This window comes from Bactrocera dorsalis, chromosome 5, assembly GCF_023373825.1.
Source record: "Bactrocera dorsalis isolate Fly_Bdor chromosome 5, ASM2337382v1, whole genome shotgun sequence".
In the NCBI taxonomy this organism is placed as follows: Eukaryota; Metazoa; Arthropoda; class Insecta; order Diptera; family Tephritidae; genus Bactrocera; species Bactrocera dorsalis.
In genome coordinates this window covers 64123067-64148130 of record NC_064307.1, presented here as the reverse complement: position 1 = coordinate 64148130, position 25064 = coordinate 64123067, and the positions used below count along the sequence as shown (strand labels likewise).

The 25064-nt window shown below is 33.6% G+C and overlaps 3 protein-coding genes across 11 annotated transcripts in view; 1 reads left to right on the top strand and 2 right to left on the bottom strand.

Annotated features, from left to right (window-relative positions):
* The window catches only part of LOC105227914 (toll-like receptor 2), a 42559-nt gene extending 34866 nt beyond the window's left edge, over window positions 1-7693 (top strand). For all 6 annotated transcript variants that reach the window (XM_049458162.1, XM_049458160.1, XM_049458157.1 and 3 more), the window contains exons 5-7: window positions 1954-3647; window positions 7142-7269; window positions 7349-7693. In XM_049458162.1, coding sequence (XP_049314119.1) covers window positions 1954-3647; window positions 7142-7269; window positions 7349-7574 — 2048 coding nt within the window. In that variant the 3' untranslated portion in view covers window positions 7575-7693. The remainder of the gene's footprint in view (window positions 1-1953; window positions 3648-7141; window positions 7270-7348) is intronic.
* Window positions 7694-7955: 262 nt separating this feature from the next.
* On the bottom strand, window positions 7956-9539 carry LOC105227912 (DNA/RNA-binding protein KIN17). The gene is made up of 2 exons (XM_011207465.4): window positions 8368-9539; window positions 7956-8301 (listed from the first exon to the last, which is right to left on the bottom strand). Exons 1-2 carry the CDS (start codon window positions 9400-9402, stop codon window positions 8107-8109), a joined length of 1230 nt encoding a protein of 409 aa, XP_011205767.1. The 5' UTR covers window positions 9403-9539; the 3' UTR covers window positions 7956-8106.
* A 635-nt stretch (window positions 9540-10174) lies between these two features.
* LOC105227915 (eukaryotic peptide chain release factor subunit 1) lies at window positions 10175-24790 on the bottom strand. Of its 4 annotated transcripts, none has more exons than XM_011207471.4 (8): window positions 24653-24790; window positions 22294-22681; window positions 17868-18043; window positions 17322-17791; window positions 17091-17246; window positions 16777-16974; window positions 15272-15419; window positions 10175-11190 (listed from the first exon to the last, which is right to left on the bottom strand). In XM_011207471.4, exons 2-8 carry the CDS (start codon window positions 22377-22379, stop codon window positions 11108-11110), a joined length of 1317 nt encoding a protein of 438 aa, XP_011205773.1. In that variant the 5' UTR covers window positions 22380-22681; window positions 24653-24790; the 3' UTR covers window positions 10175-11107. The 4 variants fall into 4 exon arrangements, with proteins under 4 accessions (XP_011205773.1, XP_011205771.1, XP_011205772.1 ...); XM_011207469.4 differs by having other exon boundaries at window positions 24466-24744; XM_011207470.4 differs by lacking the exon at window positions 24653-24790 and adding an exon at window positions 23433-23581.
* Between the last annotated feature and the right edge of the window lie 274 nt (window positions 24791-25064).

Sequence of the window (25064 nt, the reverse complement as noted above, 5' to 3'; positions counted from 1 at the left end):
CGACACAAATCCATAGAGCAGTACCCTATAAAATCAAACAAGCTACATTTATTTGTTTCTGGTAAGAGAAATTAGTTTCTAGAACCGGTTTATATCAAACTCTCCCTGAAAAAGCCTCGCCTGGCGAAGCCTAGACTGGCACTTGTTGGCAGTGATGTTTGCTAAAGACCCTCTCCTCTTTTCGTAGCTCCTCTACTTAGTAAAGTGTGGAGGCTCACAGCGATGAAGGGTTTCGGATTCCTACGGACCGGTTACCGCAGCTTATTTCGCCAGGAGATCGGGTTATGACAAAATTGATTTCAGCAACTCTTATGAGATTATCCATTTGTGAATTTCAAAAATCGTATTTCTTTCTTTACTCATCTACGAAATGTGCATACATTCGAAAATATTCTCCGAAAATTTGAAGTTGACCCGCAAATAGTTTCGGATATAAAAGAGGAGTTATTTGTATTTTTTTTTAACCTAGTGTAATCGGCTTCCAAAACTTAAAAGCGTTTTTCTCGTAACTTTTTTCCAGAGATCCTCCTGTGGGTTGTAGGATCCGTATATATTATGTCAATCTAATCGGCTGTAACAGTAAAATAAAATACCAATCACCAAACAAATACTACATAATTTCCATACTCGTACTCGTTACGCTCATGCTGATTCACGTAGCCTTATGATTCACATACCATAGTATAAAACAACAGTTAATACACGATTGATTGATGTGAATTTTATCATCGGGTATTAATTTTGTCTAACTATACTATTTATAGTTTAGCGAGTGGCACGCGGCAACGAATTTGTAATCACATATGTTTACAATTACTCGTGATAAAAAATAGACTTAAGACCTACAGTTCGTTTGTTAAACTTATAACAAATTCACGATCTTAGATATTTTGTTTTTTATTGTGCTGATATCTTTCTATGCTGACAAAAAATTATCGGGTTTACTTATGTGACGCGCCTTAAGATAATTAGGGTATTCACAAGGTGTCATATTGTGTCATATCGTCATATTGTCATATTTTTTTATGACTGTCATAACAACACTGTTGTTGTTTCACATGCAAAATTAAAATATGACTGATACAACACGGCGTGGTATGTTTCTTGTGTTCGCTATTCTATCAGCTGTATTTGTTTACTTTCTTATTATTGGCATTTAATGTTTGAAATTAATTAATTTAATAAATTTCGTTATTAATATGGAAGGAAACCACGATATTCAGGTAAATTAAGTTGAATATAAGTGAAATATGAAAATATTTTGCAGTTTATGTAGTTGCAAATGATTTTATTTAAAAATTAAAAAAAACAAAACAAAGTCAAATATTTTATTTTTTTAAGAAACCAACGGCTCAAAGCTTTTATGGTCGTTTCATCGAAGACACGCAGCTGACGGTAGGATGGAAAGTAGTGCGCCCAAAAGTATGCAATATGCAATCACCTGATTAAGTGTAGAAATATGACAAAATATGACATACAACAGTTAAGGGTGCTCACAAGTGTCATATTTTTTAAGAATATTAAAATATGACATAAGACATACAACAAAGCTTGTGAATTGCCTAAATGATTTCGGCAAGTTCTATAAAAATTATGATTAATAATGACTGCTCTAGAAGAGGGGTAGTTCTTGACTGAACTAAGGTTGTTTAGGTAAGTTTTGAAAAAGAAAAGGCAATAGAAGCGTAGGTTAGGCAAAATCGGATATTATAATATTGTTGCTCTAGTTTCTTCACCGGAAAAATATAGATTTTAAATAATTTCGTGTTAACCACCGAGTTCATAGTCCTTAATCGGATACAAATCCGGAGACGCTCCACTTATATAGACCCGGCTTTTGTGAAAACGAACTACAACGTAGACGATGGTATACACTTTCTATATTATGTATCTCAATATTTTACTTACTTTGGTTCTAATCCTTATCTATTTTGTTATTTTTCTGGCGCACAGAAAATCGCATCGCTTGGGCCACTTTCCCGAAGATGCCACTACTACTCGAGTTGGACATAAGCAGCTGTAATATCGAAACCGTAGATCGTGACGTCTTTCGTAACATCACCGGCATACGTAAACTTTTTATGTCGCGTAACAAAATGCTCAGCATACCAAAAAACACCTTTCAGCTACTGTCCAAACTGGAATATCTCGATCTTTCCTACATTAATTTGTTAGAACTCGACTCTAAGATGCCAAATCCAACACTCGACGCTATCTGGAATTTACTCTACGGTGTGCACGTACAAGCAGGCACTTTCAAAGGACTCAAGAAACTCAAATTTCTCGATATGTCACACACGAAGATAACACGCAACAGCGCCGTGTCGTTCGCACAACTTGGTCCTGAGTTGGAGTTGATGAGCTTGTGTTTTACAGACTTTCCGTTGTTCGACAATTCTTTATTCAAGAATACGCGTCTGATGGCACTCGATCTCTCGGGTAATCCGCATGCGGCTTTTAATTGCATCGATGATGCTTTTGAAAGCCTTACGGATTCATTGGAATACTTATTCTTCGAATATTCCAATCTGAAAGATCTGTATTGGTTGAAGCATCTTAAGCAATTGCGTGTACTTAGTTTAAGCAAGAACAACGTCAACACTTTAACAACGGATTATTTTGGCTCGCTGGAGAATTTGGAACTTATCGATTTGGGTTACAATAACATCGGCAATTGGTATGAGCCAGCATTCGGTAACAACACCAAGCTGCGTGTACTAAATCTGCGCAACAACAACATAAATATACTGAATTATGCAATGCTAAATGATTTCAAAACACTCGAGTTTCTTGGTCTAAGCGAGAATAACTTCGCATGTGATTGCTTATTAAGCGATTTGGTAGCCTTGGCGGTGCTCAACAATAAAAAGGCCGAGTGCGCAGGCAATGTCCTCGGCGATAACACAGACATAATATTGAATAACAGTGCTAATAACACAGACAACGCTGAGGATAATGCTGAGAATAATGCAACTGAACTTCGAACCTTACTATCAGCAGTCATAAAGAAACTACCGCAGAAACCGCAAAAACCGCCAAAACCAAGTTACGGAAATCTACATGATTATTATACGCGACGCTCTGCGACACGTTTACTCACGGTCACACCCAAAGCTTACCTACGTTTAACATATGAAGCATCGGATGACGAATGTGAGACCTTGAAATCCGTTGAATACACCAGCAATTTTTGGAATGGCTCAATGCCGCGTTTTCGTTTGATCGACTACGAGGACGATGACTATTGGTGCTTTAATGGCACACAACGCATGCAATTCGAGCAATTGAGTTGTGAGATGACGTCATTAGACAGCATCATTGAGGAGGGCATACAAAAATTAAGGATTATTGTTATCGCCTCGGTTTGTTCATTGTTGGGTTTAACCTTGCTCATCGTGTTTTTGTATATGAAGCGTTGGCATATTTACTACTATTATTCGTCGCTGAAGTCGGCCGCTTTAATGTCCATGGCCACGAAGGATCAGGTGAACAAGTTCAATGAGTTGGCCGAGAGTGATCCGCATATGGTGTATGACATTTTCATTAGCTACTGTCAGAGTGATCGTGACTGGGTGTTGGAGGAATTGCTGCCGAATGTGGAGGAAACGGGCAATATATCGATATGCTTGCACGAGCGAGACTTTCAGGTGAGTTGAAAAAATATATTTATAGCATGGTATACAAATTTGGGTACTGGAGGTAGAATAAATTCGATTGATATATAAAATGAAGTTAAAGATCGATTTGTAAATATTTTCAACATCCTGAGGCCGGGCCAATTTCGATAACTTTGTCGGAAAATTTTATTTTAATACTACATTGTTGCTCAAAATAATACCCGTTTAGCTCGATACACTTGCTCCAACGATATTCCAAATTTTGGGTCTACCTATTCAACCGTTCCCACAGGAGTCGGATCTACATAACCGGAATAACCCAGATTTTTATGCAGCCAAGGACTGTCAATTCGGCAAATTTCTGTCGATACAACAACAAAATTCTCCAACTTAATTTTTCCATTTGGTTTTCTGGACACTTGTTAATTAGCCCTCCATGGTGGCGATAAGCTCCTCAAGCAAGTAAACTTTCTTCCAGTAATGGTACTGTTTTCAAATTTGCAAGCCAAAATAAAACGAAAGTTTTGGAATATACTGATTTCTTGCATCAAATAGACTTCGTTTAACTCAGTTTTTGTAACTGGTTCTTGAGATCTGTAATAATTTGGAGTATATGGTGGAGCGGACATCAGTTAGTAACTTAATTCGGCCAATCTAACTGTGACGATGGCGGAGCTATGAACCGGGCGTTCTCAGAAAATATGCATAAAACAATTTCGAGAAAAAGTCCATGGCCGGATAAAAATCCGGGCCTGTTCCGGTTACTTGGTCCCGTCTTTAAAGAGTTTTCTGCATAGCAGCGTTAAATCTGCCCAATGATTCAGCATAGTAAAGTCCTGTGATAACTTTGCATTGATCTAGCTGATCGATGTAGATGTCATCTTATAAATTCTAGAAACGGAAAGAGAAACCTTGCGATTAGGCAGAATTCGGATTCGTCGGAGTAGATTCCGCTCACAACAGTTGTCATCGAATGAGAACAGTTGTTGTTGTACCTGTTTCATAATCCCCATAAGGATGGTAAGAACTAGATAAGTTGTCAACGACGTCATCCAACGAAAGGTCTATGAAATGTGTTGTTTCGACGGGGTTGATTCAAAGGGAGAAGGGTGTCATATGTGTAAGGTTAGCAGAAGCTGGCTGCCAGTCGGCTATATAAGCAAAGCAGGCACCATGCCTGGTCAGTGCTTAGCTGACTCCCGCGCTGTGATGTTATGTGATTTGAAAGTCACGCGGTAAATTCGCGGGATGCTGGCTGCCAGTCGGCTACATAAGCAAAGCAGGCACCATGCATGGCCAGTGCTTAGCTGACTCCCGCGCCGTGATGTTATGTGATTTGAAAGTCACGCGGTAAATTCGCGGGATGCTGGCGGCCAGTCGGCTATATAAGCAAAGCAGGCACCATGCATGGTCAGTGCTTAGCTGACTCCCGCGCCGTGATGTTATGTGATTTGAAAGTCACGCGGTAAATTCGCGGGATGCTGGCGGCCAGTCGGCTATATAAGCAAAGCAGGCACCATGCATGGCCAGTGCTTAGCTGACTCCCGCGCCGTGATGTTATGTGATCTGATAGTTACGCGGTAAATTCGCGGGATGCTGGCTGCTAGTCGGCTATATAAGCAAAGCAGGCACCATGCATGGCCAGTGCTTAGGTGGCTTTCGCGCCGTGATGTTATGTGATTTGAAAGTCACGCGGTAAATTCGCGGGAAGCTGGCTGCCAGTCGGCTATATAAGCAAAGCAGGCACCATGCATGGCCAGTGCTTAGCCAACTCCCGCGCCGTGATGTTATGGATTTGAAAGTCACGCGGTAAATTCGCGGGATGCTGGCGGCCAGTCGGCTATATAAGCAAAGCAGGCACCATGCATGGCCAGTGCTTAGCTGACTCCCGCGCCGTGATGTTATGTGATTTGAAAGTCACGCGGTAAATTCGCGGGATGCTGGCGGCCAGTCGGCTATATAAGCAAAGCAGGCACCATGCATGGCCAGTGCTTAGCTGACTCCCGCGCCGTGATGTTATGTGATTTGAAAATCACGCGGTAAATTCGCGGGATGCTGGCGGCCAGTCGGCTATATAAGCAAAGCAGGCACCCTGCATGGCCAGTGCTTAGCTGACTGCCGCGCCGTGATGTTATGTGATTTGAAAATCGCGCGGTAAATTCGCGCTGGCTGCCAGTCGGCTATGGCCAGTGCTTAGCTGACTCCCGCGCCGTGATGTTATGTGATTTGAAAGTCACGCGGTAACTGGCTGCCAGTCGGCTATATAAGCAAAGCAGGCACCATGCATCGCCAGTGCTTAGCTGACTCCCGCGCCGTGATGTTATGTGATTTGAAAGTCACGCGGTAAATGCCAGTCGGCTATATAAGCAAAGCAGGCACCATGCATCGCCAGTGCTTAGCTGACTCCCGCGCCGTGATGTTATGTGATTTGAAAGTCACGCGGTACTGGCTGCCAGTCGGCTATATAAGCAAAGCAGGCACCATGCATCGCCAGTCACGCGGTAAATTCGCGGAGGCTGCCAGTCGGCTATATAAGCAAAGCAGGCACCATGCATGGCCAGTGCTTAGGCGACTCCCGCGCCGTGATGTTATGTGATTTGAAAATCACGCGGTAAATTCGCGGGAAGCTGGCTGCCAGTCGGCTATATAAGCAAAGCAGGCACCATGCATGGCCAGTGCTTAGCTGACTCCCGCGCCGTGATGTTATGTGATTTGAAAGTCACGCGGTAAATTCGCGGGAAGCTGGCTGCCAGTCGGCTATATAAGCAAAGCAGGCACCATGCCTGGTCAGTGCTTAGCTGACTCCCGCGCTGTGATGTTATGTGATTTGAAAGTCACGCGGTAAATTCGCGGGATGCTGGCTGCCAGTCGGCTACATAAGCAAAGCAAGCACCATGCCTGGTCAGTGCTTAGCTGACTCCCGCGCTGTGATGTTATGTGATTTGAAAGTCACGCGGTAAATTCGCGGGATGCTGGCTGCCAGTCGGCTATATAAGCAAAGCAGGCACCATGCATTGCCAGTGCTTAGGTGACTTTCGTGCCGTGATGATATGGATTTGAAAGTCACGCGGTAAATTCGCTGGAAGCTGGCTGTCAGTCGGCTATATAAGTAAAGAGGTGGCTAGTGTAAAAGTATGTTTGATATGTCTGGGTCTATTCTGGATAAATAGGAGTTTAACCTGGTACAGTATCCAGAACGAAGCTGCGCAAGAATCACTCTCGCTTCTAGCGCAATTCGAACTCTTCGTCTGCATTGCGTGGTGATTTTATTGCAAATACGCGATTCACTGAGAGGGAGTCGGTGAAGGTGTTAATGACTCCACTGTAATAGCGATAATTTTTCGAAAGAGAAGAGTTACCGTATACAACACCCAATCTTTGGACAATTTCTCTACAAAAATAAATTATCGAAGCAACAAGAGACATTGCTCTTTTGACTTGACCAAACTTCACAAATAGTAGAAATATCCAACAACTATTTAATAAAAAATATGTATAATGTACTTTTTTGCTTTTGCTTCCAGATCGGTGTCGCCGTTCTTGAAAACATTATATCTTGCATGGATCGATCGCGAGCTCTAATGTTAATTGTGTCCTCCAATTTTCTGCTGAGCCATTGGTGTCAATTCGAGATGCACTTGGCGCAACATCGGTGAGTTTACTGATCAAACTTCTAAGAACTCTACAAGTGGAAAAAAATTCTAATCTCTCTTCACTTCATTTATTTACAGCATTTTCGAGGTGAGCAAAGAGCATCTAATTGTCGTATTTCTTGAAGACATACCACGCAGTAAACGGCCGAAAACGCTACAATATCTAATGGAAGTAAAGACATATATCAAGTGGCCAGGCGCAAAGGGACGTGAAGTGAAACCGGAAGAACGTAAACAATTTTGGAAACGTTTGCGACGTTCCTTAGAGCATATTGGTATTGCACCCACCGAATCCCATGCCTAACATAGCCAACCAAAAACATAGTTTAATAAACAAAAAATCCTAAATTACAGTAATATTAAACGTGGTTGGAAAACGGCAAACTAATAAAGAGATTATCAAAGCAAAGTTAAGCACAAGTACCTGATAGCGATTATTTTTAGTAGTATAGCTTTTTGATACTCATTATGGTTAAATTGTTATTATGTAAGACAAAATTAGTAAATTATAACAAAATGAAGAAAAAGAGATTATGGAGAAATGAGAATGTCTTTAATTTATTGTACATTTGATTTACATTTTAAAAAATGCTTAATGGTTTCAGTGTCTCCACATTACAAATAACATTACGAAGTAGATAAATATACTTTACAAATTCTCTCAGTTTTTAAATGCTCAATGAATTGTTTTAGGTTCTCTTTTACAAATGTATAAAATATTTAAAGTTAATATGTTAAATTCTGAAAGTTGCTACAACAGCTACTTTTGTAGTCTATATGCTATTTCAGCATATTGTCCTTTATTTAATTTTGTATAGAAAAGCCTTCGTTTATGCTCAATAAATTTTTGATATATCTTCATATTGTATTTTTTCCACAATCCGTCCTTTGAGTGGACCGCGTGAAATCTCTATGGTAACACAGTAATTATGTTCATCTAAACTTTTCAATATAGCTTCACAACCTCTATATGCGCCATTTACCACCAATATTGGTTTATCGAGCGCTGGTATAACTGTTTCCAAATGAGCCTAAGAAAAAAATTAAATGTTGCCTTATTACTTTTTCAATAAACTTTTAAGATTGTCATTATTTACCTGATCCACTTTCAGTTTATCACCCGTATCTAGGAATTTGATTTTCGCACGATATTTGTCAATCACTTCTTGCACCACAGCTTTTTGTTTATAGAATTTATCACCCATTGCCTTGTTTATGAATTTCACCACAATGCCTGTGTGCAACCAATAATCTTTGCGATTTGCACGTTCTTTTTTCGCTTCCTCCTCTTTAATTAGTTCATCTAATGCTGATTTACTGCCCTCCTTGCTACTATCTTTTCTTTTATCCAACTTAGGTGTTTTGGGTTTTTTGAACACTTTCTCCTCTATTTCATCGGACTCCTCACCTGAGTCGTTATCGGTACGACTTTCTGTTTTCGGTCGTTTCAATATTAAGGCAGATGGTCCTAATTTTGTGTCCGGATTGAACTTTTTCTCCAATCTAATATCCAATTTTAATGGCTGTTCTTCTTCTCGCCGCAATTCAGTATATTTTTCTGTTTCATCCTCTTGGGCGCCATCTTTACTTTTCGTTTTTTCAATTTGTTTCTCAATAAATTCCATCATACGTTCTTCATCATCCTTCTCCATTTTCTCTTTCTTTTCCGCTTTTGCTTGTCTCTCCATTGCTTCGGGACTCCTATCGATGTAGGTCACATACCAACCTTTTTCTGTTTCATCGGCTATTACTTGACCTGTACGTCCCAACCATTTAACATAGTCTGACAGCGTAAGCCAACGTGTGGCATTCATGTGAATATGATCTTTTACGGAAATGTACTCCTGATACACTTTATTGGCATTGACACGCTTAGTGCCGAAACGCCGTCGCAATAGCTCCATATACCCATCAGAAAACTCTTTAGAGAAGCTAAATAAAAACTTTCCTGGTGAATCGGCGAACAGCAGGAGCTGCCGTTGATGTGATTCACTCATTGTGTGGCACTTAAAGCCATTCTCATCACGGCACTGTTTCTCACACATTTGGCAGTACCAGCGGAGCTTCTGCAGACCCTTCGCCTTCATTTTGTTGGCAAGGTACTTCGGTGTACCGACTTCTGCGCGCCCCATGTTGAAGAATTTATTTAACTACTTTTATGCAAATAAATTTATGCAGCTCTAATTTAAACGTTTAAATAGTGCAAAACAAATTTGTGTCTATCAACAATTGAACTACGCAAGGGATATGTAAACATAAGAGTACTGTCAAAGTGAACAGCTGTTTCTATTTACACAGGGTTGCAAACGCGCTTATCATTCTGTCAAAAAGTTTGAGAGTTGTTGAGTAACAGTTTGGAAGGTGCTGTATGAATAAATAGGGAAATCGAAAGTTTTCTTGTTAAATTTGAAATGCGGGATGAAATTTTTGATTTTTGGTAACATTTGTACACTATAATAGAGTTGCTCTTGTGACCTGACGCCAAGAGGCTGTTCGTGCGCTCCGCAATCCTTTCTGTGTATACAAATCAATTTACTTCGTGGTGACCTTGACAACAACTGGCGTGTCCATCAACCTAACAGTTTGTATTTATAAACTTCTAGTCCACAAATTTAACTATAACAACAACAAAACTAGTATAAGTACAGATGTACATAGTTCAATTTGTTTTTATAACGGAAAGCTTTTCTTCGCCACTTCTAATATGATCTTGATAACAGCTGGTAATCCCCGAACCTATATCTCTAGCATTTAGATAAGTGGATTTAGTTAGCATGGCATCGAGTTTACAAACTCAACCACAACAGTTTTTCCAGCCACTATAAAAGCAACAACGCAGTGTGGGTTTTCCTTTACTAAAATCCGTATTATAACCTAAAAATTTTTAGATACAAAAGAAAGTAATAAGTTAGCAGCAACTTGACAGCTTTTTGCTTTGTTTTTAACTTTATTAGCCGTTAAATTCTTGATTCCTCATATATGTTTGTTGTTATTGGTAGCAGTTCTTTTTATTATACATGTGTTTTTGCCTTTTCTAATTCTGTATATTTCTATATTGTTGTATATGTGTATATAAATTACATCCGTTTTTTGTTTTAATTAACAAAATTATTTTCTTCGCAAATTAAATTGTTAAACATATTATTTTTTGTTTATAATTTATTTGCATAGAATCCAAAATGCTGTTAGACGCAAAAAATGCTTTGCTGACGTCGAAAACGTGACGTCTGCTTTGCAGGCAGTAACAGACAGACAGGTAGACGAAGCGCAATGTAGTTTGTGTGCACAATGAACGATGATTGAACGACCGCAGGACGCACGCCAATCATAAACCATATCCAGTAGCATAATATATGTAAAGACACCGACGAAACTTTCCGATTTTTTACCAAAATTGTTGTGGTTGTTGGTCCCGGTTCATGTTCGTGCGTAGTAGAGTGCTGTTGAAATAATGTGCTTGCGCGGTGTTGGTTGTACGCTACAATGTTGTTTTACCGATTTGCTGGCATTATACGACACGCTACTTCCATTTGAGGTATTGCTTGCTATGAGTCTTCTGGATTAGGGAATTTTTTATGTTTTTCTTCTTAGTTACATACATATATATATATACTACTATTTTTCGATGATTTTTAACAATTATCTTTTGACATCAACAATTCGATGAATATTCGCACGCTGTTTCACTTTGTGATGTCAGCAGAAATACGCTTGTATTGGAAGTGGATGTTGTTTTTTTAATAGATTGTTCTTTTAAATTTAAATATATTTTTCATTATTTTTGCAAATGGAAGAAAATTTTTTTAAGTATAAAAAAAAACAAAAAACAATAATTGTCTAATAGTCATCTATGTCGTAGTAATCGTTCCCATCTTCTTCGAGTTGCATACTCTGGAAGTCCACTTTGTAGCGTAAAATACCTGCAGAAGAGATAAGAAATTTTGAAAGGAAAGAAAGTTTATATTAGTATTTCATTTATAGCTGGTAGTGTGCAAATGAGCGCACAAAAATAATAATATTGATAAATGGAAAAATAAATAAATAAAAATAAACTAAAAACTGGACCGTGTGTTAGGCATATAAATAAATAATATTTGTTTACAAAATTAAACGCTAATTACTTTTTTTATTACTTTCTAATAAATTTTGTAGCAACAACACAGTCCACTTACGTACATATGTACATAAATCATATGTATATGCACATGTATACAAATAAATAGCATTTTACACATACGAATTACAAAAAAATTATGAAAGAATTTACTTGAAAAAAGTAAAAAAAAATATGCAATAAATTGTATGCATTATGCTACAAATGATGAAATTAATTAAATAAAATGCGTGAATGATTTTTACGCAGCAATATTTACCTCTAAGACTTGTACATACATACATACATATGTATTTGGTTGCCTTAGCAGTTAAACTAGCGCACTTGGCTAATCTTTACGCTTACAGATTATGTGGATTTACAAGCCACGGGAGCGAAAACGCAAAGGAAAACGGACAGGATGGTAAGGATTGTTAAACAAATTTAAATGAATAAAAAAAGTATATGGTTTCTAAAAAAAATTGATTGGTGTAAAATAATTTTGGCACAAAAAAAATCATTGTAATGTGATTAATAAGTCAGAATGGAAAACGTGTACAAATTGTGTTTGTGCGATTTTTGCAGTAGAAGAAAAATTGAAAAAAAGGAATCGCAATAAAAAAAATAAATATAAAAAAAATATATAAAACAACAGATATAAAATATATATATATATATAAAATAAATATAAAAACAATAAATATAAAAAATATATATAAAAAAAATATATAAAAACTTTGAATATAAAAAACATTTACAAATAACAACATATTTTCAAAAAACAAACTAAATAAAAAAAACATATTTGCTGAAAAATAAATGTTAAAAAAATTCTGGTTCGACACAAATTATATTTATTATGTGAATTAATTTAATTTTAAGAAAAATTATAAAAAAAAATATTGGTATGAGAAAAATCATATAAAATAAATTTTTGTCGTTAAAAAAAATTAAAGAAAAAGAATATAAAAAAAAATAAAATAGAATTAAAAAAACATAAAAATTAAAAAACACTAAATGGTAATTAGGTAAAAATTATTTGGAAATATTTTGGTATAAGAAAAATCATGTTTCTTATGTGAATAAAAACATAAGTGAAAATAAAAAATGTATAAAAATTGTATATGTTCGACTTTTGCAGCTAAAACAAATATTAAAAAAAAAATATTAAAAAAAAAAATATTAAAAAAAAAAATATTAAAAAAAAAATATTAAAAATAAACAAAATATCAAAAACAGTTATAAAAAATATCTACAACATAAAAATTAAGTTAAAAATAATATTTACAACCAAGAAATTATATAAAAAAATTGAAAAAAATTTTATGAGCAAAATTATATTTTAGAATAATTTTTTAGTTTATGAACAAAAATTAAATAATACAAAAAAAAGTAAAAGTATTAAAAATGAACCGTGTATTAAAAAATTTAATATTAAAAACATACTAAATATTAAAAAATATATTTAAATTTCATTTGTTTTTTTCTTAATTTTGGTATAACTAAAATTATATTTAATATATGAAAAATATAAGTGAAAATGTGTGAAAACTGCATTTGTTCGATATTTTTAGTTCAAGAAATAATAATATAAAAACAATAACTAATATTAAAACCAAAAAATATTAAAAAAAATATATATAAAAAAATTTGAAATAAAAAAAAATATTAAAAATAAATTCGCATAAAAATTAATTTAACAAAAACTATATTTTCAATAAAAAAAATAAATATTAACCAAAAAACAATATATTAAAAAAAATATTAAAAATATTTGCAAAAAAACTTAAGTATTTACAAACATAATTGCAATAATTAAAAGAAAATTCGCAACTACGCAAATTCCCTGAAATAATAACGAGTTGTAGAAATTTTTACATATACATATGGGCCTTGGATGCCTTATACAGGGTGTTCAATATAAAAAAATATTTATCTTTTGAAAAAATTTTCTGGATGATATATTGCTATAAATTTGGCGAGGATTATTGTCCAAGGCAACGGTATAAGCTCCGAACAAATTGTTCAGATCGGACCACTATAGCATACAGCTCTCAAACAAACTGATTGATCAGAATCAAGTCCTTGTATGGAAAACCTTTTTATTTGACGAGACATCCATCCTGTACAATCCCCGAAAAAATTATTCAGAACGAACCACTATTGCATACAGCTGCCATACAAACTGAACGCTCAACAAGTGCTTGCATGGCATATTTTTTAATTGTGGAGGGTATTATACCTATGGTGGTGCCGAATTTTTTTATATTTTGTATCTAAACAGTTTTTCACAACTGAGCGTACGTAAGCAAGTTCAAGAATTTTGTAGACGTAAAGAGTGTTTACTTTGTATTCTTTAATGCATTCATCTTTTTATTTATCCTTGTTGAAATATATATTTATGTATATATACTGTATATGTGTACGTATGGTTTTTATTACTTTTTTCTGCATTTATGTGTTATTATTTACGTTGGTAGGTAATATAGGTGTTTTGTATGTATTTATAAATTACGTTTTTACTCTCAGTTTTTTATTATGTATTATTTATTAAATGTTATTGATTTATTTAAATTGAATTTGAACGTATGGCTCTCATTAACTATTTTTTTTTAGTATTTTGTCATATAAATATAATTAGTATTGTTTTCATTTTCATTTAAACCAACTTGTAGGCGGCCTTTGACGCGACAATAAATAATTTACGAGGTCGTTGCCTTTTTCCTGTGTGTTTCTTGTTTGGTTTGTTTGTTTTACGTTTGCACGCCAATTGTAAAAGTGAATTTAAGAATCGAATTTGTTATTGCGTTTCTACATTTAAAAACAAAGAATTTGCGAAAAGTTATGATGACGCATTTAGCTGAACAAAAAGTATTGCGTTGAAGAAATTTGCAATTGTGGTTGCGTGCGCGCGCATTTTATGTAATCTCAAACTGAAATACTAACTTAACTACTGATTTCGTGTTAGCATTTGATTTCTTACAGTGTATTAAAATTAATTTATGCGAAAAAGTCACAAAAAAACCTGCTACATATGATCACTACAGTAATATACTTTTAATTTTGCTTTGTTGTTGCCGAGTGTGTTGCAAAAGAATTTATATATTAATGGTATATATATAAATCGTAGCAACGTGAGAAATAGATTCGAGATGAAATGGAGGTGTATCTTGTTGTTACGCTTAATAGTCATCAAGATCAACATCCTCCAATGGTTCGTCAGCCTGCAGTGATTGAAAGTCGACTTTATAGCGTAAAATCCCTAATAATACATTAACAAAAAAAAATTGCACACAAAATAAATAGTTCAAATATGGACAGGTCAGTAGGTGCAAAACGAAGTGTATACATGTGAAAAGGAGGCACAAAATATAAGTCAACAAACAAAAGATGGGAAAAATAATTTTTGATAAGGCGAAAAGGGAGCGTCGTTGGGAGCATAATTGGAATAATTGTGTTTATTCGCATAATGCCACAATTAATATAATTTTTGTATTTATATTAGCCATTTACATAAGCAGCGACAAGGAATAAAAAGAGAGAAAGAGAAATTTCGTCATTTAGCCAAACTTTTCTTAATATTACAGTACATTATATATTTAAGAAGCAAAAAATTATAAGCGCTAATTTCACAGAAATTTTATGCTAAGGAACCGAAAAAATTTGAAAACGCTACGCATTAAAGTGAGGTTAGTTTATAACAAAGAGCATCTGTAGTTTGTTTACCAGATGTTCAAAACACGAACGCAGTTACTTTAAAATCAATTTAAAAATATTTTGTAAATTTCAAAATCCGTAAATGCCGTTATAATTACAATTTATACTGTAAAGCGCTAAATTTCTGTGAGATTTTCTAACATAGAAAATAAAAATGTTACTACTTTTACAAAAATCCGCATGAAACTTACCACCAATGCCACCGAAACCGCGCACAAACTGACTGCCCTCTTGAGATTTGTCCGTAATAATCTCAAGTGTAGCACCGAACATTTTGTAGTTGTTCGCCAACCATTCGAGCAGCGGCTGAGACTCGATTAATTCCATTTCAACGCCACTCTGGAAATGTATAAAAAGGGTTTACAATAATGTTTGCACAAAAAAAGAACACAAAAACAATAAAATAAATAAACAAATAAAAATAAATAAATGAAATAAAAATAAATATATAAAATAAAAAGTTAATTAATAAAAATTTAAATAGAATAAGAAAAAACAAGAAGGCAATTATTTAAAAAATATAATAAAAAATAAAATATTTAAATAAAAAATTAAAATTAAATTAAATTATTAAAATAAAATAAAAAATATAATGAGAAATAATAAAAAACAGAATAAGGTATTTAAAAAGTTAAAAAAAAAAAATTAAAAAAAGCCGTAAAAAACAATAAAAACATATAACAATGAGAGGTTTATAAAAACATTAAAAAAAAAATAAAAATGAAAAAGAAAATATAAGAAAAATAAAAATTAAAAAAAATATAAAAAAAAACAAAATAACAAAAAATAATAAAAAAATAAATAAAATGAAACATAAATATAAATAATAATAAAAAATATAAAAAAAAGTAAAAAAATAAAAAAAAAAATAAAATAAAATATAAAAAAATAAAAAAAAAAAAAATAAAAAAATTAATTATAAAAAAATAATAATTAAAGAAAATTAAGATTAGAAAAATTAAACATTTTGAATAAAAAAATAATGATTGAAATTAAAAAAAATAATAAAAACAAAATTTAAAAAATCAATTTTTTTAAATACAAAAATAAGTTTAATACATAAATTTTAAAATTAAATAGACGAAATAAATATAATAAACAAATAAAAAACAAAACTATTATAATATACAATAATCAATTTAGTAATATTTTAATTTTTTTCAAGGAAAAAATAAATATAAAAAAAAACGAAAAAAAATAATGAATGGCATATAAAATAAATTTTAAATAATAAAATAAAAAAAGGGGAAAAAGAGAATAAATAAAAAAAAATTAAAAGAAAAATTAAAATAAAAAAATAAATTTAATAAAAAATTAAAAAAATCAATAAAAAATAAATTAAATTAAAAAAATAATAAAAAAAAAACAATTAAAAAAAGAATAAAAAAAAAAACAATTAAAAAAAGAATAAAAAAATAAAAGTAAATAAAAATTAAAAAAAAGGAAAATAAAAAGAAATAAATAAATAATAAAAGAAGTTCAACCAAAAAAAATATAGAAAATTAAAAACCGAATAAAAATAAATTTAAGAAATAAAATATTAAAAATAAGAAATAAAAAAAAAATAAGTTTAAAAAATTAATTAAGAAAATAAAATAGATGAAATAAATGAAAAAATAATTATCAAATTAAAAATTGTAATCTGACATTTAACAGCCAGCACCACGCTGCTTTCTGTGTTTATATGTCAACTCACTTCCTTGTCGGTGAAATGTGACTTGTCCTTCTCTTGTTCGGGCGTCAAATGCAATACTGTGTTCGACGTCGAGTTCGCATGATTCTTCAACACGTAACGTTGTATATCTAAATTTTCCCAACAGATTAAAGTCTCAACGGAACCCAATTCCAAGGCGCGCAAGGTATCCTCTACACCAAAACAATATTTTCCAGTGTCCTAAACGTAATAAAAAATATATGTGAAATTTTTCGAGCAAGCAGTATTTACATTATAAGAAATGTCATTTCGTAATCTCCACTTTTTATACATTTCACTAAATAACTGCAACACACCTGAGAGATTTCATCAAAGTAACGACCAATGAGTTTCTTCTCTTGTATGAATTTGACATTCTGCAATGACTCGGCCGCCAGTTCTATCGCTTGATTAAAACCATTCTCACCGCCATATGAGACATCCACCAGCTTGATAACCTTGGATTGCAGTCTCTATATAAAATAAATGAAAAAAAATTATAGTATTTAAAATAGGCGTGTATACATTATGGCATCTTCAGCACTTACAGGATCGAACATATCGGATTGACTCAACTCGGTCTTAAAGTCCGCACTACCGGCCAAAATTAAGCCCGCAATATTCGGTTTATCATTTGTTATGAACAATTGCGTAGCTACTTCGGCCACTTTACGCACATAATTGTGACGTTTCTCCATACGCAGACGTGCGAAACGCAACGCTGACTGACCACCACGCCCGTGCTTTTTCGGCAGATCGACAGTGAATTTGTGCAGTACTTCACGTGTATTACCTTGTAGTGTACCAAAGAGAGCGCCATTACCGTCCATCACGATGAAACCGAATTTATTATCATCGGCCAGCAAAGCGGTCAACGCTTCAGTGTGGAACTTGTTGTCGCATAAATACAGCGACGTATTGATCGGCTTGAAGGGTTCAAAATCAATATTCACCTTCTTCTCTTTGCCCTCTTCTGTGACTATGGTGCCGCAGTAGATGACCAGACCATTTGGAGGCACTGTAAATGCGGAAGATTTGATAATTTGTTAAAGAAAAGTTGCGTCTGGGAAATAATTAAAAAAAAAATAACTAACCTTTGGTGTATAATTTAAGCCTATGTTGTACCGATGTAATGGCGCCCAAAACGGACAAACGATTGACACGTGACTTAATGTTCGACGCTGTGCCGAATTCATCGGCCAACATTTTGCTGACACGTGAGATTTGATCCTTTGGCGGTATGATTAATGAAATCATGCTTGTGCCATTACTGCAATGAGAGGAAGTAAGGAAATTTATATTAGCTAGAATATATATCATTAAAGAAAAAATATATTTTTACAAAACAAAATAAAAAATAAGTAAAAATATTAACCTTGGTTGCAACGAAGCTGTAATAAAACCTTCATACATACAAAAAAATACATAAAAGAAATTGTTTTCGGGCGGCCATTTTAATCAGAACAAAATCTTCGAAGATTGTAACATTGCCTTTTAAAATAATTTGTAGGACAGCATAGCAGTCCGATCAGAATAATTTAATCGGAGATTGTACCGTTGCCTTGAAAAACAATTCATGCCATATTTCGGGAAGATATTTCGTCAAACACCAGTTTTCCATACAAGAACATGATTTTTATCGCTGTTGTATAGCAGCAGTGGTCTGATATTGGCGGTTTTGACAAACGATCAACTTATAGAGAGACTTGTTCAAAATTGTACAAAAAACGACACTTTAACTTAGTCTCCAAATAAAATATGTTAACCCCCGCAGCACTGATAACGAGCCCCACTGCCAAAAATTGCAATAAATTCAATTCAAGGCAGTTTCAGTTTTTCTTTGTTTTTGAAAAGCAATTTTTTTCTTGTCATTCATGCTTCGTTGCTCGCCAAATACGAGTTGGCACAACTTCAAACCGGTGCAAATTGGTCGAACCGAGTTAGAAGCAACCAAGCAAGCCAGCCAACCAGCAAGTAAGCACAGCACATTTACGTTATCAGCACTGACAAGTAATATATACTATGTAAAATTAAGAGCAAGTGCGTATAAAAAGCAACAACAGCTGTTAAAACATATGGGAAGGTTATTCTTGGTAGCGAGGTTGGTCGACTGTCGACTAGTTTTGGTTAACAATTCTGTAGCTTGTAGCTGATATGAGTGCCGCAATGTTGCAGAGCGAAGATAAAGGCGGAGAGCGGCATGAGTGATAAGTAGAGAGTAAGAGGGCAGAGCAAAGCAACGTTTTCATTGCAAAAAGTCACTGCTGTTTCCAGTTAAAACCGCTTTTATGGGCAAACACATGATAAAAAAAAAACTCAAATGAAGTTTTCAACACAGAATGGCACAAAGAACTAGCAACCACGTTAAAAAGGGCAGGTGTGACTGTAAGGTGAGACGTTGAAAAGACAAGGTAATGCAGCAGTCAACATGTTGCCAAAGAGTATTTAGCGAAGTAACAACTGCAACGTTGTACACGAGGGTTTAACTAGTTTTTTGAGTTTACTGGTAAGCCGCATTAGAGCTGCTGCAACTTCAAAATAAACTTACAAAACATTTTGCAAAACAAACATACGATATCAAACACATAGTTATGTTTGTTGTGGCTCTGGAAAAAGGTGAGTGGTGCAAAAATTGCGAGCTGCAAAGTTAACTGCTGCATGCTTGCTGTCACCAGTCGCAGCCAACAAAGTCCAGTTCAAACCGACGCAAAGCAGAAAGCATTAGTTCGATGCCGAAGCTGCTGACAGCTTTGGTAAGCAGCTGCTACAACAATAATAACAAGTACTTTGGTAATGCTATTACTGCTACCGTTGTTGGTTGAAAAGTTTGCAACATAGTGCGAAAAAGGTATAAAGGAATATAAAGTCATAAAAATATACAAGCAAAGCAAACAAAAAAGCGGAAAATTTTAAATTGGAGTATAACGGAGTATCAATGGTCGGCAATGTGTTAGAGATGAATGAAATTGAGTAACAAATTTTGTATTATCGCTTTAAAAAGTAAATATAATTAAAACAAATTATATAAAAAATTAATAAAAATAAAAAAAATAATTAAAAAAAAATTAAAAAAAAGGAGTAACAAAAGAATAAGAAAATATGAAAAGGAGAGTAAAATAAAAATAATAAAAAGTATTTATACAAAAGTATATGGTATGTATATTTATGTATGTACATATATAAAAAAAGTACACATCTCTCTTAACTCTTTAAAAATGTAATTTTTACTATTAAAAGGAACTAAAAATTTAGTGAAATAAAAAGTTTGATATAAAATAATATGTATAAAATTGATACAAACAAAAAACCCAAAAAAGAATATATTTTCAAAAGTTATTTAAAAATGTAATTTCTGGCATTAAAAGTGACTAAATATTAAATTAAACAATATACAAAAATATTATTAAAATCACATCCAATCACCAAAATTATATCACGCGACCTTTAATTATTTTATTTAATTTTTTCATAATTAACTATCAGACATTTATTAGAAAAATTAATATTTAACAAATGATAAACTAATGTCACACTCTTGAATATAGAAAAGGAAATTAAAAAGCATTCATTAACATACTCTGCTTCCCACCTAACCAGCTGATGAATGATGAATCATCGTTGCAAAAAAGCCAACAACAAAGAAACTTTTTCTTTGCTTTTACACTCACTTCCTTTTAGCTGATTATAGATGATGGCGTGCAGTGCATAATTGGGCAAATTTAATCGTGAAATATACATACATTGCACATACGAGTATTTATATTAGTTTATATACAAATTCGGATCATTAAAGAAAAATCTTAATAAAGCTCACACGTCGCTTTTTCTCAATTTAATTCAGTCGTATTCACCTAAAGTTTTGTATACCAGCTATATGGTATAGAGAACTGATTGATATCTGACAAAAAAGCAACTGCTTGGAGAGAAAAGCATGTGTGCAAAATTTTAGATGGATATCTCAAAAACTGAGGGTCTAGTGCCATCTATGGAGACAAACAGAAGGACATGGCTAAATTGAGCTGAGTCACGCTGATTATTAATATGCAATATATTGGGCCTCTGACTTTTCCTTCTGGGTGATAAAAACTTAGGCGCAAAATTAATATACATACATACTTTGTTTAGGATATATAGTAAAAACAATTAACAAATTAAGGTAAACGGCCAACACGTGTGCTTGCGCACGGTAATACCAAATGAAACCCAACGTAACAAAAATAAATAAAACTCGATGTCACAAAAGTAATATTGCAAAACAAATAGATTTGACTTAAATTTTATGTGCTGCACACGATTGCATGTAAATAAAATAGATAACAAATATGCACACATACATACATATGTACATATTTTCCATTGAATGCATGCACATACACCTTGAACACGCAGAACGCATACTAAACAACTACTATACATAGATACTTATGTGTAAACATATGTATGTATTTACATACTTTGTAAATTAGTTTACGTTTTCAAGCTTTTAAGTAACTAAATAGGTTATTAAGAAATGAATTGCAAACACACAATTTTATTCCATATAACATCCCTCATAAATCTATGCTTCTTCTTATTATATATATAATCTTGAAATATTTTACCTACCAGAAAAATAAAACATTCTACAAAATGTAACTAACAGCCAACAGATGCTTTAATTCACAAACCTTTAATCAAAATAAATCAATAACGATAAATATATAATATCCCAACACAATTAAAATAGTTAAAACTTGAAATACAGCATTAGTTGTTATAATAATCAAGTATTGTATGCCATAAAAATGGAATGTATTATGTACATAAATAATAATACAAAATAATGCCTACATTTTCCTTTTTGTTTATTATTATATTACCAATGCTAGTGCATCGTGTGCAGCACGCACGATTGTTTGAGCATACAAGGCACAAGTATGGCAATTAGGAACAAATACACTCAGTGGAGCAAGTAAGTATGTGAGGTATCCAATGTATGGCGCAAACGAGAAGTAATAATGGAGTTTTCTTCGCTTTAATGAGTCAACCCCTACAGAAGTATATTGCAAAAGCAAATAACCACCCTCTAACTCCATGCTTAAAAAGAAGGGAGTAGCAGATATGTTGATGGTTTAGTAAAATGAGGGCGCCACACAACAGCTGCCAATGCCAGCCAGTCAGCTAAGCTTATGATGCTGCTAACAAAGTGACATATGTAAGTGTAGGGGAACTTATACAGAGTATGCGTGTTAAGTGGGTGGCGAAATGCGCTTGTAGCTCCAAATGTAAACAGTGGTTGCTTTAAAGTGGAACGAAAAATTTAAAGGTTGCAAGCTGCGCATACATGATATTCATTATAGGTGGTATTACAGAGGATGATATGTACAAATTGAACCTTATTTAACAAGGAAAGTCTCATATAATGCCAAAAAATAAAATAAATTCCAATACATAACTATACTAATTCATTTGCATTTCCAAATATAATTAAACAAAAATTCCAGCGAAATACCAACTGACATTCAGTTTTAAGTCACTTACCCGCGTGCCATTTCCAAACTCTTAATAAGTTTCTTGATCTTCCAAATTTCGACATTGCGATCTGCAGACGTTTCCTCACCAGACATTTTTGTTGTTATGTGGTTTATTTACACTGACTTTTCGATGACTTTACTTTGATACTTGAATTTCTTACTTGCTCTTGCTGCACACTAGATTTCAAGTGTTAATTCTTGACTGCGAATTTTCAATAGAAATTTTTGTGTTATCAAACGAATTGTTGTTTTGGCCTTTTTTGAGGGTTATGAATGCGTTTTCGAACACTTTCCTCTATTTGACTCAAACTTGGAAATAGCTGGTAATCTATTTATTACTTTGTAAGTGGCCTTTATTTCAACTTCAACGTTGCACCTTCCACGATGTGAATACTCTGAAATGCATAGAGAAAAAAATTTATATAAACACATGTTAAGTTTTAGGAAATAGAAAATAAAAACGTCATATGACTAATGCAAATGGCTTTACTAAACATTCTTATCAATAAAAGAAGAAAAAATAGCACAATTATTCACTTTTACTACTAAAATATTTCTTGAAAGTCCCAAAGGTTTTCCTCCCTTTTGTATTATTTGTTACCCCTTTTCTTTCTCAATTCAAAAACAGCGTTCTCTCAAATGTCAAGAGAGCGCACAATAAACGTGTACTGCGTTTTTTTGCAACTGGAACGAAACGAAACAAGGTTGGGTTTTCTCTGTGATTTTTTTATATAAAAACTTTTTCATTCACTTATTTTTTAGACAATTATTTGTGTTTATTTCTTCAAACTTTCACTATTGTCATATCACTTTCGATTAATTGCTTACTTTTGCAGTTTCAATTACTTTTTATTCAAAGAAATGCAATTGAATAATTTTGATATGTTCGTTCTCACTCGCCTCCGATTCGTGGCAATTTTCTTTTGTCTGTTCTGTTGCTTACACCGTTCTTCCCTTCTGTTCCCTTTTTTCGCATATTCTATTGACTTTCATAATTTTTGTCACTCTCGTACATTTTCATACACACACACGCACAGTAATCAAAAAAACAAGTTATTACATATTATATTTTTCACGTTTTCAAGTTTAGCATAAAACAATTTCCTTGTGTAGTATGACAAAAATTAACTTGAAATTTTAATTCACCTATTCTACTACTGCCATAATTCACACAAACTGAGGGACAACCGACCACACAAATTAAGAAAACGTGAGATACGTCTTTTCCACTGTCTGCCAGCCTGACTGTCGCACTGTTTTCTACTTACAATGTTTCGCTACCAACACTTGACAACACAAGAGAAATTTTCGTTTTCGTTTGTTCCACTTGGATTTTTACACTGTTGCATTCACACCTATTCACATTTGCTCCTAGCATTGATCGGCTTACAGGTAGATTTGCAACAAAATGAACGAACACTGCATTCGTACTCGTTTGTATAGCTAAAAGTACTGTTTTCTCGTTGACCTCGCTGCCGTAGAACTGTACGATGACTGTTTGCTAGGCCTCATGTATTTTTGGAAAGATCGTCGTACTTTTCAGATAACGTACAATTATAGCAAAAGTACAGTTTCTCAATGTACTCAAAACTGAACGATTTGAAGTTTTACAAATCTTTTACCGTGTTTTAATATAAAATATGTCATATTTAGCTCTTTACATTTTGCATTATTGCTGTTATAACCGACATTTTATTAATTGTTTAATATATACAAATATTATAGCAATTATTTCGTTCTATTTTACATTATTTAGTACCATTCCACAATTTGCACATATCCATATGTATATATGTACGTACAAATGAGAACGGAAAATATCGCGACCAATATACATTTATATTATCGAAAATGTTGAAATTCCACAACAGCAACACTGTTTACTACTCTCTCAGTTTGTGAGCATTGCATCAAATAGCATACATACATATATGTATATATATTTCGAACGTTCACTCAATGTCTGGTCAAACAGTAAACTTTGATGACGTACACGTACTTTTTGGAAATACTACTAAATGAAAGCTGTCGTGCTTTTCGCGCACTCTTTTCCTCTTATTTTAGCGCGCACACGTACACATTTCGACACATACACAGAAACACAATGATTTTATAACGTTATTTTTCTACACACTTTTTCTCTAATCTCCTCAACGTTACACACCGAATTTTTACTTACTTGCGTTCAAAACCGTCTAATGCACGTTTCCACACAAAAATCTATTAAAAATAAACACTTGAAATGCAAGAAATTGTCATGAAATGGAGTCGTGCACTTGCGTGGACTTCAAGCCATGTGCAATTTTCGCAGGAGAAAGGACAGGGTTGTATTGTGATTGACGTACAATACTGTCAGCAATCTTCACCTTTTTTTCTCTGCTATTCAGCTGACGATACCAAAGCCGATGACGATGACAAAACGCCAAAATGCTGCCTTTCCGTTGGCTGGTTCGTGTTGAAATGAGCTCAAAATAGTACGTATTATACGAATGGTACACTGCACGAACTTTCCGAATTGTAATAGATTATTATGGTACGATTACGTCATTTTTACTATTCTACTACTATATTAATAGTACGTTAAAAATATAATAAAAAAAGGTTGTGAAATTCTTATGAATTAAAAATGATACTTACAGAAATTGACGCATTTACCATAAGAATATAAAGTGAAACTTTTTTAACACTTAGTTTGCAAGTTATTTGTTAAAAATAAATACCGTTTTGGTACGTTACTACAAATGTTCTCTCAACACGTTGTGAACAAAATGGCGTAGG

Excerpts from the sequence above, each read along its gene's own strand:
- LOC105227915 (XM_011207471.4), bottom strand. The coding sequence starts at position 22,379 with ATGTCTGGTGAGGAAACGTCTGCAGATCGCAATGTCGAAATTTGGAAG. Across the intron at positions 18,044-22,293 it reads AGTTTGGAAATGGCACGCGG|TAATGGCACAAGCATGATTT; the intron begins GTAAGTGACTTA and ends CTCTCATTGCAG. Across the intron at positions 11,191-15,271 it reads CGGTTTCGGTGGCATTGGTG|GTATTTTACGCTACAAAGTG; the intron begins GTAAGTTTCATG and ends TCTCTTCTGCAG.
- LOC105227912 (XM_011207465.4), bottom strand. The coding sequence starts at position 9,402 with ATGGGGCGCGCAGAAGTCGGTACACCGAAGTACCTTGCCAACAAAATG. Across the intron at positions 8,302-8,367 it reads ATAAACTGAAAGTGGATCAG|GCTCATTTGGAAACAGTTAT; the intron begins GTAAATAATGAC and ends TTTTTTTCTTAG.